We start from the raw sequence: 11523 nt of genomic DNA on the forward strand, positions 1-11523 counted from the left end.
AACTCTTGTCAGCTCTTGCCCTCTAGCAAAAGCCCCTACATGCACCTTTTCCCTGTACTCTCCCCTGGTGGGGGTTGGGGGAGGCCTACCACAGTGGGCTACTGACTGAGCTGGCCTATCTGAAGGGCTTGGCTTCCTGCTAGCTTCCTCACCCTGGCATCCCAAGGCTTCCACACTGCCTTCTAGAGTGCTGATGCTCCCAGTGGCAATCCCCTTGACTTCTACCTCCGGCCTGAGGTGCTCCCAGTACAGCCTCTGAGAGCTTCTGGTTTCTGTCCCCTGTCCTGGATTTGGCTTCTGCTCTCTCTGTCCCTTCTAGCCAGTCACGACATTCACCCTGTGGCACTGTAGTGAACCCACAGGCACCCCCTCCCACCCCACCTGCTTCTTCATCTATAAATGAGGCCCAGCTGCCTCTCTGGGCAGGCTGAGTGCAGTGATTGAATGTGCACCTGCCACCCGCAGGTATAGGAGCCCCGGTGCTGCCGAGGAGAGGATGGGGGCTGGTCAAACAGCTCTGGATTCGCTTCCAGGCCTGGGCTTCCCAGGCCCTGGATGTGTCACAGCCAGGTGGGGCAGCTCCCTTTTTGCTGACAGAGCTACTGGGTCAGCCAGGCACTCCCGGCTGAGGTTGCCACGAATTTGGGCTTCCCAGCCCCCGTACTGGACTCCACGATGGCACAGGCACCACTGCTCTCAGCCAACGGGCTACTGGAGGTTGTCCTGCTTGGTGTGGAGAGGAGAGGGGACTCCATTTCCCCTCTTCTTTCTTGGGCTAGCACTGAGGGGAAGGAGCACCCCCCCGGTGCCTGATGCTGTCCTTACATTCAGACATTCAGAGGAAGTGAGGATGTGTGGTTTAGAGTAAGGATCCCCTAGTTTTTCTTTTCTAATTTCATGGAAGCAAAGCTGGAGGTGACTGTGTGGATGGACCTCCCTTTAGTTAATTTGCTCAAGGAACAGGCCAGGGAAAAGCCCCTAGCTCTGTAAAACGAGGACAGCCACCCTTGGGGACGACGTTGGCTACAATGGCATACTGCCAGGCTTCTAGTGTTGGGATGAAAAGCTAACGAGCCAGGGATAGCATGAGAGGCTATACCCTGTTCTAAGAAGCACTGCAGAGTAATAGTTCAGAGATGAACATGAAGCAGAAGAGCTGAAGGTGAGGGGAGAAGGGATAAGATGCTGAGCTGGGACCCACACAGCCACCAACCTGGCTGGAGCAAGGGACTCCTGGGAAAGCCCTGCTTGACCATGGACTCTGGTGTGCAGAGGAGAGACAACCAGTTTGTATATAATTATTTATTTGCATCTTATCTATAGAATATTTACAGATAGAAACGGAACCACAGCAAAACTGCTGTAAAACCATTCAGACCCTCTTGACGGCTGCTTCTCAGAACGTCCACGGTTGAGCAGCAGGGCTGAGCCCGGCTGTGGAGTGGGCCAGCTGAGTACCTGGGTGTCAGCCAAGGGAAATAGCTGGGGATTATGGCTTCAGCATTCTCCCAGAGCACATTCCTGAGTGCTGACAACGTGGAGCCCTCACCACCCCCAGCTCCCCCTCAGCCTACGTGGGACAGGAAAAAGGGGCCTGGAGCCGGGGGGCAGCTGTGGCACACTCTTCCTGCCCCCAGGATCTCTGCCTGGATCCTGTGCTGGCGTGAGCATCCCTGAGCTGGCCTCAGAGGCCTCTCTGGCCCAGGGCTGCTCCCTGCCCCGCAGGCTGCTGTTTGGCAGCTGGAGGTGGCAAAAGCCGCCGGCGCTGCCAGGGAGCGTTCACGGGAGCCGGCCTAGGGCTGGCAGCCACGAGGAAAAGGTCTTGGAAAGCATCTGCCAGGCTCCATCCTGGGCTGGGTAGGGCTGTCAGTGCTGAGTGGGGTGAGGGGCTACACAAGCACCTGCCTCTCCTTTCTTTGGCCTTAGAGCTGGCAAAGGAAGGGCCGGGACAATGGACACGGCAGAGAGAAGGTGCCCCAGCCTCAGCCCCTCGGCTGCCCAGGGCTTGGTGCCCGAGCAGAGGTCAGGGACCCCAAGGCCCCAGAAGGAGACAGCTTTGGGCCCCCTGAGCTCCCTGGGGAGCAGCCTCTCCCCCTGCAGTCTTGTGGGGAGAGGCCTCCACCTGGGACCAGTGCTGCTCGTCCTCACTGCTCACTGTGAGAAGTGCAGGGTGACAGGGTGGTCAGGAGAGAAGACCACGGCGTGGCTGGGGGCCGGCGCGGGCATCGGGCCCTGGGCCCAGCGTATGGTCACAGTGTCGGTCTCACACATAACTGGTCACACGTGTACATGTACACACACGCACGCATGCACACACACACACCATCCTCTCAACTGGTCAGAGGTGTGCTCTCTCAGGCACTCGCCCTCTGCCTCACACACGGTCACAGAGTGAATCTGAGTCTCTTATTGCAGTGTGGGGGGCATCAGGGACCGTCAATCCACGAAAAGCGAGAACAGCACCATCACCACGATGCCTGTGCAGAGCAGCAGCACTTGCTGCAGGGAGCGCCTGTGGGGAGAGGGATGGGGCTCAGGGGGCGGGGCGGCCACTGGCTGATGAAGGGGCAGAGCCCAGAAGCCCTTCCCCCTCGAGCTCCCATGAACCCTGTGAGTGGCGGTGGGGAGGATCACTCACCATGGGTCATCTTCCTCCAAGAGGTCCGGCAGCACGTTCACCAGGGCGATATAGAGAAAGCCACCAGAGGTGAAGGGCAGGATCCAGGCCACGGTCTCCTCTGCAGTGGGAGAAGTCCCGACTGGCTAGGAGCCTAGGGGAGCCACGTGCACCGCACCCACTCCCACAGGGTAGACCGGGCAGATCCTGGCCTGCACACTGGGGCGGGGCAGCTGTGCCCTCTGGCTGGGGCCCCTCCACTGACCGCCACCTGCCACCCCCACCCACCATGCCCGTACCTACTCCCTTGGGGGACTGCGTACAGATGGCGAAGCAGGCGCCCAGCAGGCCCCCCAGTGCCGTCGAGAGCTGCAGCTTGGCTGCGCTCCATCGGTCAAAGCCGGCCCGGAGCAGAATGGCAAAGTCGCCCACCTGAGGGGAGGTCCAGATGATCACTCTGGGCCCCAGGGGTCAGGTACGGACATGCACACTGAGCCCCCTGCACCGGCCTTGCTGCTGGGCCCCCCGCCAAGCCCACATCCCCTAGGCTGGGACCCCAGTCCCCAGGAGGCTGGAGCACAGCTGAGATGGAAGCTGCAGCCTGGTGGGCTGAGAGCTCCAGGCCTCCGGAGCCCAGCCCCCAAGGCTGCTACTGCTGGGCTTCCTACCCCCACCCCCTCTCTGAAGCCCCACGTCCCCACTGCCGCCATGGAGACCCTCTGGCACACACCTCATGGGGGATCTCGTGCAGAAGGATGGCCATGGTGGTCAGGAGCCCAATCTGCAGGGAAGGAGTCTGTGGGGTTCTGGGCCGAGGGCCAGGCACCCACTTGTCCACTCATTCTACAAATATTTACTCTGCTGAGTGCTCTGGCCGGACACCATTTGGCTACTAGAAATACAGCAGTGAATACAACACACAAGGAACCTGCCTTCACGAAGCAGGAGGCAAGGACTGAATGAACACACAAAGAACTGCATGATTACAGTGATAAGTACTGCAGGAGAAGAGATGGACTGGGTGTCATAGACACAAGTGACAGGGGCCTAATTTAGATGAGGGGTCAGCAAAGGCCTCTTTGAGGAAATGCATTTAAGTCGAAGCCTGAAGGATAAGGAGCCAGTGTTTCAAAGAGTGGGAGGAAGAACATTCCAGGCAGACGGGGTAGTGTGAGGTGGAGGCCATGAGCGGGGAAAGAGCTCGGCCAGTTCAAGAGTAGGCGGACCACTAATGTCAGAGCTCAGAGGACAGAGTGCAGAAGTGGGTGAGAAGCATCTAGAAGCAGGCAGGGCCCAAGCCTAGCAGCCTGGCAGAGGTATGTGATCCCAAAAAGGAGTGTTTGGCTTGGGACAGAAGGCGGGCTCATGCAGGAGCCCTTGGGGCTTAGATGGGGGTGTGGATGGTGGAGGGAGCGGGAAGGACAGAAACTGGAAGCTTATTTTGGAGGCAGAACCACCTGGTTTACATAGGCACCATCATTCCCCCCAGAAATGCCTGGATCCCCACTGTCGCAGCCGCCACTCACCTTCTTGCTCACAAGGAAGCTGGCAGCTACAGCCAGCCCATGAGTGAAGTTGTCTATGGTGTTGGCCAGCAGGTTGAGATAGCCACTGACCTGCATGAGGGGAGAGGAAGCCAGGCTGACCTGGGTGGGCAGGGCTCAGCTGGGCCTGCCACTTGTGGGGAGGAACAGCTGCAGGGAGAGGGGACCCTGAGCGGGCCACTCACTTTGATGGTCCGGACCACGGCGCTCACGCCGGGCTCTGCAGCCGGCTGGGCCAGATAGCGGCCTCCATTGAGCGCGGCAGCAGCGGCAGGGTCTTTGCTGGGGGCCTAGGGCCAGGAGAAGGAGGGAGAGGTGACATTAGATGCTCCCCCACTTGGCCAGGGTAGACACAGGAAAGGAGCAAGAGATGGAGAAACAGAGGCAGGGAGACCCTGGCCCCTTTTGTCTAGCTAGACTTCTCTGCTGCTCAATAAGCCGCGTGTACCCAGACCCAACTGATCCTGTGCCTCCCACACGGCTGCCGCCATCAGTCTATGAGAACAAGCCAGAGCAGGGCCAGTGTCGTCACTCCCCAGATCTTCCCAGTTGGCCCAGCCTCCCAGAGCCCCCGGGGAATGGCCAAGAGACCCACTTTTCAGGGTTCAATTCAGAACCTGGGCCTGCAGGCCCTCAACCACCACAGAGTAGAGGCCAGCTTGTCCGGACCCTGGGATGTGGAGCTCACCTGGCTGGTCCCCTCCTTCTCCTTGCTGTCCAGGAACATCTTCTCCAATGCCAGAAAGGTCAGGAAGCCAGCAATGACCCACAGTCCCAGTTGCTGTTGCTGCTGCAGGCTCTGCCCCTCACCACCTGCAGGGGGCAGCACTGACAGGCCAGGCCAAGCCAGGGCCACAGAAGGGGGGCCATTTGGAATGGGATCTAGTCAGGGGCAGTGACAGGGGAAGGGGGACAGGAATGGCTGGTGGGAAAGCTGGGCCCCAGGGATTCCCACAGGGGCCAGGGTATCGGGGCCAGGGCACGTTCGCTGCCAGACGCCCAGAACCCCTCTCCCAGTCATTCTGGCAGAGCAGGTAGGGCCTAGGCCAACCTTAGGCATGGGCACCAGCTCCCTCTGCCCTCCTGCCCAACTGCAGCCTCACTCACCAGGGCTGGCACTGCATGTGTAGGCCCACGCCTCAGGCAGCAGGTGGAGAAACACATTGCCCAAAAGTCCCCCCAAGGCAAAGCTGAGCAGCTGTTTCAGACGTCTGGCCCCAGCTACAAAAGAGATTCGGGGCCTGGGGCTGATCTACCAGAACCGCTGGCCCGACCTCTGCCCCACCCAGCTTACTGGGCGCTATGTTTTTCCAACCAGACTGCAAGCCTCCAGAAGGCTGGACTTGGCCTCCTGCCCTTCCTGGAGCACCGACCCCACCCCCCCACCCCCACCCCCAGGCCCAGCACTGGCTGGGTGCTCAACAGGAAATACATCACGACCTGCTGGATGACTGTGGAGCACTAACTAGTGCTTCACAGTTAGGAGACTGGGCTTGGGAGTCCGAAAGGTCCCAGCTCCCCAACCCACAAGCTGGTGACCTTGGGCAGGTAACTTCTGGGATTCGTTTTCCCATCTGTAAACTGGGGATAATTATGTCTGATAGGGATCTTGGGGCAATTAAATTGCAATACATATAGCAAGTGCTCTTCAAGTGGGAATTTTTCTTTTCACAGCCACGGTCACTCTTGGAAAAGTGGCAGAGATTTGGGGACTTTTGCAGACTTGCAGCATCCAGAGTTGGAAGTGCCCTAAGAAGACTATGTCCAAACTCTTGGTTTGTAGAGAAACAGGCCCAGAGGGCAGAGGCAGCTTGGTGATTGGGTGGAATCCCAGGAAAAGCTGCCGCTTCCAGGCTGTGTGACCTCAGCCTGATCAAAGGACCCCTCTGTGCCTGTGCTTCCCCATTTGTGAAACGGGCTAATAATCCAAGTCCTCCCTATGCTGACTCACCGGGACATGGTAAGAGGGGCTGAGAGGATGCACGGGCACAGGCATGACAGCAGGGCCCCACATCGGCCCCATTCACAGCTGCGGCACCAGCCGTCAGCCTGGCGCAGGGCATAGATGTGCTCATAACCATCTGCTGAATGAACAGCTCCTGAGCCTCGCAAGCGGCAGAAACCCCTGGAGCAGGCATTTCAAACAGATTCCAGGAGTCTGGTCCAGACCTAGCATGTTGCATTCCTGGGTGAGGCAGCAGGCACCTAGTTTTAGCAGCTACCCATCTAGTCTCTTTGGTTTTCATCACAACATGTCATTTGTGGACAGTACATGTATCTGGCACAAAAGGGCAGCTTCTGCCCATGCCGGTGCCCTGCCTCCCAGATCCCCTCCCCAGAGGCAGGCTGGCTACCTGGGTAAGGCTGACCCAGGGGCCCTTGGTAGGAGGGTCTTTTGCACTATGAGCAGAGACTGAAGGGCAAGGCACCGCATCCCTGTAGCCGTCACAGGGCCTGTGAACACGCTGCCCTTTCCCCTGCACCAGGCAGCCTTCTAAGTGCTTCTACCAATATTAGTTTATTTCATCTTCACAGCAGTACCTATGAAGTACATACTAGGATTATGCCCATTCTTAAAAACTATTCTTCAAGTTTATTTATTTTGAGAGAGAGACAGAATGAGCAGAGGAGGGGCAGAGACAGAGGCAGGGAGAGACTCCCAAGCAGGCTCCACACTGTCAGCACAGAGCCCGATGCAGGCTTGAATCCATGATCCATGAGATCATGACCTGAGCTGGAACCAAGAGTCGGATGCTTCACTGACTGAGCCACCCAGGTGCCCCGTATTATGCCCCTTTTTAAGGTTGGGAGCCTGAGCCTCAAGCAACTTGCCCGATGCCAGCCAGCTGGAAAGTGGCAGGGCCAGGGGTTGAACCCAAGCATCCTGGCACTCATATTTCCAACCAGTGTCTATACTGTTTCTTGGTGAACGTCTGCTGACTTTGATTCTTTCGGAACAAACAAAGGATGAACGAAGGAAAGAGCATGGCACACCCTGGTCTCACAGGACCAAAGTGAGAAGTTACATGTGTCCCCGCCCTCCACCTCAGACACACTGAAACCTGGGACGTGAGGCCCCACTCTACCAGGGAGAGCAGCGATGTTTTCCACGCTGCTGGCTGCCCTGGGCACCAGAGGAGGGTCACCTACCTTCTGAGCGCAGCGTAGTCCCCATCTCCAGGGGAATCACGAGCAGTGGGAAGACCCCACTGAGCCCCACCATGAGTGAGCCCAGGAGGGAGCAGATCCAGGTGTCCAGCCTCTCCCCACTCAGCAGGGCCCCCCAGGATTCGCTTTCTTTGTTGTCTAGACGACAGGCCGCGGCAGGCCCCCGGCTCCTCAGGGCCTGCTGGGAACCCCCAGCCCCTCCCAGGAGCTCTAGGACAAGAGCAGTGAAGAAGAGGAGCCTCTGGCCCGCCATGCCACAGCCAGGGCAGGGACATCCAGGCATGCCACGTGCTGAAAAACACAAAGGCCTCTTACGTGAGCTGCCACCCTTGGCCGCACACCTGCTTAGCAAACGTGGCATCTTAACCCTCCTCCCTACAAGCGGCCATGGCATCCACTCTCCTGCTTGCCTTGCCCAGGGCTTCTGATCCTAGTGATGGGTTCACAGAATAAAGGGGCTCTACTCTTCTACACCCCACTCCCAAGGACCACACATTGTTTCCTTCTGAGCCAGCTCCAGACTGTGTGTCAGCACGTCTGCCTGGGGCTAAACTTTCCCTAATGACGGGGTGAGGCGCTGGCTGGGCTCCCTTCAGCCACCGGCAGGCCCAGCCCAGTCGGGTGTCTCTAGCTGCCAGGGGAGGCCCCGCCGCCAGGACATGCCCCAGTGAGGACGCCCCAGGGGACTGAGGCTGGCACTGTCTAGCTTGATGGGCGACACTGGGAGGCGCAGGTGGGGAAAGCGAGCAGCTGAGCTAGGGCAGAACCGTCAAGAGCTTCTCCCTAAGCAACGAGCCCACTGTCCCCAGGGCACAGAGACAGACAGGACGTAGGGCTGAAGAGAAAGATCCTTCAGTTAGGAACTGCCTCACAGCTGTGCAGGGCACACGCTTCGGAGACCTGCCCTAAACTTTGTGCTCTGCAGCTATGGCTTTTTGAGTGTAGGCAAAGTCCCTGCAGCACCTGAGCCTCAGTTTCCTCCTCTGTAGGATAACAGAACTGCCTCCCGCACAGGCTGCGAAGGCCACGAGCTTGCTGATGCAGGTGAACTGTGCCCGGCAGGGAGAGCCCTCCTTATATTGCAGGAGACCTGGGGCACCGGGCAGCAGGAAGGTTCCCAGCCTCTGGATCACAGGATGTGGATGTGAGTCAACTAAGAGAGAAGTTCAATCTGGAAACTCAGACATGAGGTTTAAATGCGGTCTGCCCTGCCTCATCTGGCCGTGACCTTGAGCTGGCGATGTCCCTGCCTCAGTTTCCTCATCCCCTGATGGCGGTGGGAGGCTGAAAAAGATGCCCGCGTCCAGGACCTCCACAGGCCCTCACGAGAGACTGAGGAAACCCGCTGGGCTCCACGGGGTCCAAAGGCAGGACTGGGCCGGGCCGGACTTGAGGCCAAGGCAGGGCACGCAGAGGTGAGGGGACCACAGTCTGGGCAGAGGGGAAGCGGAGGACGGAGAGCCAGAGAGCAGAGGGAAAGGAGAAAGCAAGAGAAAGTCAGGAGAGAGCCAGAGAGACTGGGAGACGGACACGGAGGAGGAAAGCGAGGGAGCGATGGGCAGCGAGGGAGCGATGGGCAGCGACGTGCAGGGCGACAGGGGAGAAGAGAAGCCCTAGGAAGTTGAATTCCCGGGCTCTGCGCCAGAGGCCCGGGTCTGCCCGGGAGCGGCAGGGCCGGGGTCGGGGTGGGGGGGGGATCGGCCGAGGCGTCCCGCCCGGGGCGCGGGCCCCGAGGGTCGGGCGGTCACTCACCGTGCGGCAGCGGCGGCGGCGGCGCTCCGGGCGGCCCCAGCCATCCAGCTGCGGCGCCGCGCCCCGCCCCGGGTCTGCCCCGCCCGGTCCGCCGCCCGGCCCCCAGCCCGGAGCCGCCCCCGGAGCGCGGCCACGTCACACGGGACCTGTCCGGAACCCGACGCGCGGCGCGCCGCAGGGTCGAGGGGAGCGGCGGTCGAGGCGCGCTTCCGCCTCGCGGCTGTGGGGGACCCGGGAGGCCCAGGCGCACTTCCGCCCGGGAGGATCGGGGGCGGAGGGGAGGGCCCGGCGGAAGTGGGAGCCCCAGGAGCGAGGCGCTCAGCCCCTGCTGGGCGGGGCGGAGAGGGCGGCCCCGCCGGGACCGCGAGCCGCTGGGTGGCTGGGCTTGCGGCTCCGGCCGCCGCTTCCTCTCTCGGGCTGCAGTGTCGCCCACGGCCGCACGAGGGCGCGCTCCGCTGCCAGCCCTCGCAGCCCGGAGCCCGGAGCCCGGAGCCCGGAGCCCGGCCGGGGTCGGGGTGGGTGCCTGGCTTGGGCGCTCCTGCTGTGAGTCAAACCGGCCTGGCTCCTCCATGAACAAGGGAAAGGGGAAGTGCCCGCCGCAGGGAGGGGCCTAGCCTCGGGAACCTCAGAAGAGGGAATTTTATTCTTACTCATCGAATTATTTTTATGCTTTGGTTTTTCACTGGGAACCTCAGGCCTTTGTCTCCAGGGCTTGTAACCCTTTGGGGTCCAATGCGTGGTGGCTTGACACTATTGCTTGGAACCCCAAACCTGGGGTAGCTCCCTTTTGTGCTTGCCTCACCTGGAGGAAGGTAGGCCTAACCTCAGACTAGGGCAGCAAACAATAAATAGCATTATTATATCTACAATTTACTGGACACTGTTGCGTGCCATTCACTCCATCTGCATTATCTCACTGAATCCTCATTCTGCCCCCACTGAGGTGGGTACTGTTAGCCCCGGGGTCACGCAGTGGCACAGATGGCAGAGCCAGGTTTCCCCCTGGGTGTCCCTGAGCCCAGAGCATGTGACAGCACCTCTCACTTCCAGGGAGGTGGGAGTCTAGCTTGGAGGTTCCACATTGCATCTTTTGCTGGGACTTCAGCCAAGACTGTATAATATTCAGGATGGGGCACGTGGATACCCACTTGGGCAGAGATTGCGACAGGGTAGGGGTCTCCAAACCTCTGACCCTCATTCATCACCCATGCTGGTTCCCTTCAACTGTCCTGTGTTGCTCTCGCCTACTGGGGGCTCTGAGGGCACATGACTCACATACTGCACCTGATGCCTGTTGACCACACTCCAATGTGTGCTTTTCTTGGACCTCCAGCTCCTTCCAGGTGGGATCAGCTTTCCTCTGAAAGCCCCGTGTCTGTCTCACCACACCAAGCCCATAGGCGAGTTCTGAAGTGGAAGCCCTGGGTTGGTTTTTTTGCAAAGGGAGGAAGACGCTCAGGGATGCTGCTCTGGGATGTCGAAGATGCACCCGCCCCCCCGTATGCAAATCACTTAATCATATGCAAAGCACTTCACAATATACAAATGATTTCACAATAAGACAGTCAAGTTAGCATTCCTGCCTCTGGGGGCTGAGGGCTGCTGGCCCCCAGCAAGAGGGTAAGGCAAGACCCAGCCAGAAACGTCACCTGGCTGCCTTCTCACTGTCCTTTCCTCTCACCTAGCCTGGAATTTCCACCATCAAACTCCCTAATGGAGTAAAGAAGCACACTGGGGGGCTCTAGAAGAGGACCATGAGCAGAGGGGACCAGGTGAAAAGACAGTGTGTGGACTGATGTGTGCTGTTAAAAGCAATGAATTAGATCTGCCAGGGGCTTCCAGGTGAGAAAAGAAAGATGCAGAAATATTTATTTAATATGATCTGCTCTTTTAAAATAATGACAAAAGGAACCCTGTCTAAATATATGTGATTATAGGCATCAGTATATAGAAGACTATGTATAATTGTGAATAATAAAAAATATAGAAGATCAAACATTGAGTGATAACATGGATTTCATGGATGGGTGGGGAGGAAAAATATAAAAGGAAAATTTAAAAGCACGTCAAAACATGAATATGATCACATTTATGCAATTATGTACAAATGTATATACATGTGTACATAAAAATCTCAACTTATTTATTGATTTATTTGATGACCTCATAGCTTTATGGTTAAGACAGCCAGATTCTTGTACCAGACTTCCTGGAGCAAATTACTTGACATCCTATGCCTCAGTTTCCTCATCTGTAAAGTGGATTACTGTGTCAGATTGTTGTCAGGAGTAAATGAGGGAATACACACAGAGCATTTAGAACTATGCCTGGCATACGACAAGTTCTCTTTAAGGCTTAGGTATTATAATTATTTACATGTGTGGATATATGGGTATAAAGAAAATGTTATAGCAATGAACAGATAACTTAAAGACACAAGGT

General features: G+C 58.0%; 1 protein-coding gene across 9 annotated transcripts; it reads right to left on the minus strand.

Moving 5' to 3' along the window:
- Window positions 1–1287: 1287 nt before the first annotated feature.
- SLC39A13 (solute carrier family 39 member 13) lies at window positions 1288–9277 on the minus strand. 9 transcript variants are annotated; one of them, XM_086677446.1, is made up of 10 exons: window positions 9082–9252; window positions 7312–7620; window positions 5269–5382; window positions 4850–4989; window positions 4347–4451; window positions 4144–4233; window positions 3348–3398; window positions 2921–3049; window positions 2639–2738; window positions 1288–2512 (listed from the first exon to the last, which is right to left on the minus strand). In XM_086677446.1, the coding sequence occupies exons 2-9, from the start codon at window positions 7610–7612 to the stop codon at window positions 2676–2678; spliced, it is 993 nt and encodes a 330-aa protein (XP_086533572.1). In that variant the 5' UTR covers window positions 7613–7620; window positions 9082–9252; the 3' UTR covers window positions 1288–2512; window positions 2639–2675. The 9 variants fall into 9 exon arrangements, 8 of the variants coding, with proteins under 8 accessions (XP_086533572.1, XP_025784363.1, XP_086533569.1 ...); XM_025928578.2 differs by having other exon boundaries at window positions 4850–4974; window positions 9082–9248; XM_086677443.1 differs by having other exon boundaries at window positions 2917–3049; window positions 9082–9245.
- Window positions 9278–11523: the final 2246 nt, after the last annotated feature.

Source organism: Puma concolor, chromosome D1, assembly GCF_028749965.1.
Source record: "Puma concolor isolate L17-30 chromosome D1, mPumCon1.1.hap2, whole genome shotgun sequence".
Classification (NCBI taxonomy): Eukaryota; Metazoa; Chordata; class Mammalia; order Carnivora; family Felidae; genus Puma; species Puma concolor.

Excerpts from the sequence above, each read along its gene's own strand:
- SLC39A13 (XM_086677443.1), bottom strand. The coding sequence starts at position 7,612 with ATGCCTGGATGTCCCTGCCCTGGCTGTGGCATGGCGGGCCAGAGGCTC. Across the intron at positions 4,452-4,849 it reads AGAAGGAGGGGACCAGCCAG|GCCCCCAGCAAAGACCCTGC; the intron begins GTGAGCTCCACA and ends TCCTGGCCCTAG. Across the intron at positions 3,050-3,347 it reads TGCACGAGATCCCCCATGAG|GTGGGCGACTTTGCCATTCT; the intron begins GTGTGTGCCAGA and ends ACCTCCCCTCAG.